The following is a 5,065-nucleotide window of genomic DNA, read 5'->3' on the forward strand; positions in this document are numbered from 1 at the left end:
AAATGTGTATACACACACACACACACACACACACACACGAAAATATTTAGTATACACATCCAGAAATGCATACACTATTATATATTGTACATATATTTATTAGTTTCAGGTCGGCCATTCTTGTATTTTGCTCATTTGTGTTGTTGTGTTTGCACATCTCTGTTGCTTGTGGGGCTCGCACACAAGAATTTCACTCGCATGTGCTGTGCCAGTGTGCCTGCACATGTGATGTGACAATAAAAGTGATTTGATTTATAAACTATGAGGCAAAAGCTGTGGGTAGTGAACATTGTTAGTCTAATTTGCATGTTTGATGTGAAGTGTTTTTATGTAATCGTTTTCCAGTTTTTCTCAAGGTTTAAAAAAATTCTGACTTCATATTTTATGTCTATTTAAGTTGATTGAAAAAATCCTAACAACAAAGCCTGGTGGTGAACACATCATACAAGAGTATGCAAAAACCAAATCTCTGACAGATGCAACTAGAAGACAGATGATAAACATACTTGCTGCTGAGATGACAGAAGCACATGGGTAAGAATCATAAATGTAGTCTATAAAGAAACATTTTTAGTATTGTATTATTTTTAATTGTGATGTTCAATGCCAATTGAGTGACGGTCATCACTGAATTTATACATTAGGACATCTCCCCCTAAAAGTGTAAGAGTGATGTATGCGCAGGGGATTGTTGCTCTGTTTCCATATCTGGAAGACCTATATTCACAACATGGATATGTAAGTAAGGGGGCTTTGCAACATTAAACACATAGTTGCCCTCAGAAATGTTGATAACATTCTGCTTGTATTTAATTACATAGGAACATTACTATGATCCAGAGAGCGGTTCAGGATACCTTGCGTGGCGGTTGAAGACAATTCAAAGAAAAGCTGCAGAGGAAAGAAGTGTCTCACTTTCCAAATCTCCTAAAAGTAAGTTCATTTTTGTGATTTAAATGATTCTGATCTAATTTGTAGGCAGGAGTCAATCAAATTGTTTTTTCTTAAGTTGGCGGGCCAGGCCGTGGTCGATCCAGACCACTCACCACTGAGACAGTGTTATCAGATGAGGATGTAAAAGCAGCTATTGCTCTTTTGAGACACTCTGCTGATGAAGACACTATCCGTGAAAAGATGAAAGCTACCTTCATTTATCGGCATTCAATGGTCAGCGATGATAAGAATGCAGCAGATGTCTTCATAGTCTTCCCGCGGTTTCTGGACACACCAGGACTGGTAAGACATCTTCATTTGTTGAATCATTGAAATATTCCATGCAGCTTGCAATTTCACTCATTACACCTCTCTTATCTTCTATTTTTGCATTATAGATAGAACAAGATTTCAGACTCCTGTTTGATGAGATCACTGCCAACAAATTCTTGGAGAGGTGGCCCATCGATCTCAAATCAAAGATTGTAAAGGAAAGTCATGGACTTGTACCAACCTCGGAGCTCTTGGAGTTGATGTGCAATGCTGAGTCAGCTACTGAAGTTGAGAATGGTATGACTGACTGTTTTTATTTGCCATTGTTGGTTACATAGGCAATTCTGTCTATTGAATGTATTTTTGGAGAAATTCTTTGTTTATTCGTCTGTAGGCTGGGACAGTGATATGTCTGCTATCTTGCTGCTGCTACATCTGCTACCACCATCTGCATAAGGGCGAAAGAGACCAGGAAAGATGTCTGCATCTCAAACTGTCGATAACCTCATCAAATTCCTAAAGGTATGTTATTTAAAATATATATTCCATCACCGCCATTGTAATGTACAGTAAGGTGATCTAATCTAATGGGATAGTCACTAAATACCGCTGTTTAATGTGTTGTTGTAGGCTGGAACCAGTGTACAGCAGCATCTAGACAACATCACCCGAAGCAGTCAGCCCTACCTTCTTGCTCAGGGACCCACAAGAAGCAGCATTCACACCTTCTTCATTGTGATTGACAAGCATGCACTTCCATGCAAAGCGACAGGTTCAGTAGGAGCCCTTGATGAACTCTTTAAGGCCCATTATGTCTTTGATACGTCATACAGTTCATCCCTGACCAACTTTTTCACTTTTCTGCAAACAACCATTTACAACATTGATGTTGGGGAAACAAAGGAAACTCCCAGAGTTGCAGAGTTGCGAGCAAGAATGGTGCGTTAGTATCCATTGAGATCAAAATAATGAAGTGCTTTCTTTGCAAAAGTGATCATGGTAGACCAAACAGCCTTGTAAAACACCTGAAGGTAATTCATGGTCTCTGTACTGGGAGGACACTATATCTCAAATGTGGCCAAGTGGGATGCTCACGTTCTTTTAGTAGTTTTTCTGGCTTTAGAAAGCACCTGAACAAATGCCACGTAAGCAGTTCATTTGATTCTGCAGAACTAGATTTTTCACCAGTTCAAAGTGTTACGGACACAAGTACTACTGCTAATGTTGATGTGGTGCCTGAACATTTAGAGGCTGAGTCGGAATTATCTTCAGCAGACCTTGTAAATAGTTGTGCAGCTGTTATTTCTGATCTAAAGGCAGCAGGTGTAGGCCAAAGTGTAGTGAATTCTGTAGTGAATTCCATGGAAGATATTGTTCAAGATATCCAACAACATGCTAAAGAAACAGTCATTAAGCATGTATTTAGTAATGAAAGAGAAACAGAAATGTGCAAGAAAGTTGAAGCATGTTTTGATGAGTTAGAGAATCCTTTCTCAGTTCTTAATTCTGAGTACAAGAGGTCAAAATATTTATCAGACAAGTGGGAAACTGTAGAACCAGTTGAATGTGTAATTGGCTCAAGATTTGACACAAGGCAAAATAAAAAGACTGGAACATATGATCAGGCAGTTGTTCAAGATAAATTCATGTATGTTCCAATTTTATCAACATTGGAATCAATATTTAAGAGTCAGCATGTTGGAGAAATGTTGAAAAAATCAGACACTTGTGATTCAAGGCTCAGAGATATTTGTGATGGATCTCTATTGAAGACTCACCCTCTTTTTTCAACAGAAAAGCACACAGTTCAGATCCAAATGTTCTCTGATGACTTTGAGGTTGCAAATCCTCTTGGTTCCAAGCGAGGTATTCACAAGTTGGGTGCAGTATATTTTACCTTAAGAAACTTCTCTCCCAAATGGAATTCTTTTTTGGCCAACATACACCTTTGTGCCTTATTTCATGCACAAGATCTGAAACGTTATGGTTTTAGTGAAATTCTTGCTCCTATTGTTCGAGACATTAAAGTGTTAGAGAGCGATGGTATTGAGATTCCACTATTCGGTGGTTATGTTCGTGGTAGTGTGGTACAGGTCACTGGTGATAATTTAGGCTTACATAGCTTGTTTGGTCTGGTGGAGTCTTTCAGTGCAAGGTACTGTTGCAGGTTTTGTTTAGCTGAAAAAGATGACTTTCAGACAGAATTCTCTGAAGATTCCCCCAAAATAGTGTTGCGCACCAAAGACAACCACACTGCTCACTGTCAGGAAATGTCTAATAATCCATTGCTTCCTTATGTTTTTGGTGTAAAGAGTTCATGCTTATTGAATTCACTGACATATTTTCACACAACTGAGAACTTCTCAGTTGATGTGATGCATGATGTTTTGGAAGGAGTGGCCCAGTACGAACTGAAGTTATTGTTTTTGTATTTAAAAGAACAACATCTTACATTGGGAGAACTGAATTTGAGAATACAAAGTTTTGATTATGGATTCATGGAGAAAAACAATAGGCCAGTAGCTGTGAATTTAGGTGGAGAGTCTAATGATCTGGGACTGAATGCTATTCAGACATGGTGCTTACTGAGGAATGTTCCCCTCATGTTTGGAGATTTGGTAACCTCTACTGACCAACATTGGGACCTACTACTTTTATTACTACAGATAGTTAACATTGTATTTTCTCCTATGTTATCTCAAGGTATGTGTGTATATTTAAAACATTTGATTGTGGAACACCACAAACTGTTCAAGATGTTGTATCCCCAGAAAAAACTTTTACCAAAGCACCATTTTCTTATCCATTATCCTCGCTGCATCCAAAAAATAGGGCCTGTACTTCACAGTTGGTGCATGCGCTATGAAGGTAAGCACAATTTTTTCAAGAAACAGCTCAAATCATTCAAAAATATCACCAAAACGCTGGCCAAAAAACACCAGAATTATATGGCATACATTTGGCAATCTTCAACAACCTTTAGTCGGTTAGACATTGGTCCAGGAAAAATGGTGTCTTTAGATATGGTAAAAGGAGGTTCTGGAATTGCAATAGCAATGCAACTGCCCAATAGAGTTCAAGTTATGAAAGTGAACTGGGCTAAACAGAATGGTATTGTTTACCGCCCGCATTTGGTTATTTGTGGCAGTGTCTGAAATGCCTGTGTTTTACCAGATTGAGTCAGTTCTGATAATACATGAGAAACTGGTACTTCTCACTTTGCCATTATGTACAGTAGCCTTTCAAGAACATTTCCATGCTTATGAGTTGACCAGGACAAAGCAAGATTTAGTTGTCTTTCATGTTGACAGCCTGCATTATCCCAGGCCTTTTGACATACAATTGTCGTATGGAGTGAATGACAACGCTCTCTTTGTGGTCCCATATTGCTTTCTCTGGTGAGCATCATAGCTACTGTCATTTGTAAGAGTTTGTTATGCTAATAAATGCTGTTACTGTAACCTGTATGTTTGTAGTTATTTTCATAATATAGGATAGATCACAGCCATTTAGAAATATAGCATCATATGATAAATATGAAAAAATAATGAAAATGAAATATTATTACACAGAGTGAACTTGGACTAAAAATAACTCTATAAAGTGAAATCATATTACTCTAAACAGTGTGAATAACCCTCAGTGTTAAATATTTTTACACATTTTGTTGTTAATTTTGACACTAAACTGAGTAGAATTAACACTAAAAAGTTAACACTGGCCATAGAGTAAATTTTACTCTAATTTTGAGTGGGACCAAATGTTATCTGAAACAGAGTTAAAATCAACTCTCTAAGTGTAAAATTGACACTTTTTTTTTTTTTTTTTTTTTTTTACTGTGTGGTAACGAGGGAGTGAG

General features: G+C 37.6%; 1 protein-coding gene across 1 annotated transcript; it reads left to right on the plus strand.

Annotated features, from left to right (window-relative positions):
• Positions 1 to 260: 260 nt before the first annotated feature.
• Positions 261 to 1,954, plus strand: LOC120746310. The gene is made up of 8 exons (XM_040051756.1): positions 261 to 275; positions 398 to 534; positions 645 to 738; positions 822 to 933; positions 1,010 to 1,236; positions 1,332 to 1,503; positions 1,601 to 1,728; positions 1,837 to 1,954. The coding sequence occupies exons 2-7, from the start codon at positions 494 to 496 to the stop codon at positions 1,660 to 1,662; spliced, it is 708 nt and encodes a 235-aa protein (XP_039907690.1). The 5' UTR covers positions 261 to 275; positions 398 to 493; the 3' UTR covers positions 1,663 to 1,728; positions 1,837 to 1,954.
• Positions 1,955 to 5,065: the final 3,111 nt, after the last annotated feature.

The sequence above is a fragment of the Simochromis diagramma genome, unplaced genomic scaffold (assembly GCF_900408965.1).
Source record: "Simochromis diagramma unplaced genomic scaffold, fSimDia1.1 OVJJ01000107.1, whole genome shotgun sequence".
In the NCBI taxonomy this organism is placed as follows: domain Eukaryota; kingdom Metazoa; phylum Chordata; class Actinopteri; order Cichliformes; family Cichlidae; genus Simochromis; species Simochromis diagramma.

Excerpts from the sequence above, each read along its gene's own strand:
- LOC120746310 (XM_040051756.1), top strand. The coding sequence starts at position 494 with ATGATAAACATACTTGCTGCTGAGATGACAGAAGCACATGG. Across the intron at positions 1,237-1,331 it reads TTCTGGACACACCAGGACTG|ATAGAACAAGATTTCAGACT; the intron begins GTAAGACATCTT and ends TTTGCATTATAG. Across the intron at positions 1,504-1,600 it reads AGCTACTGAAGTTGAGAATG|GCTGGGACAGTGATATGTCT; the intron begins GTATGACTGACT and ends ATTCGTCTGTAG.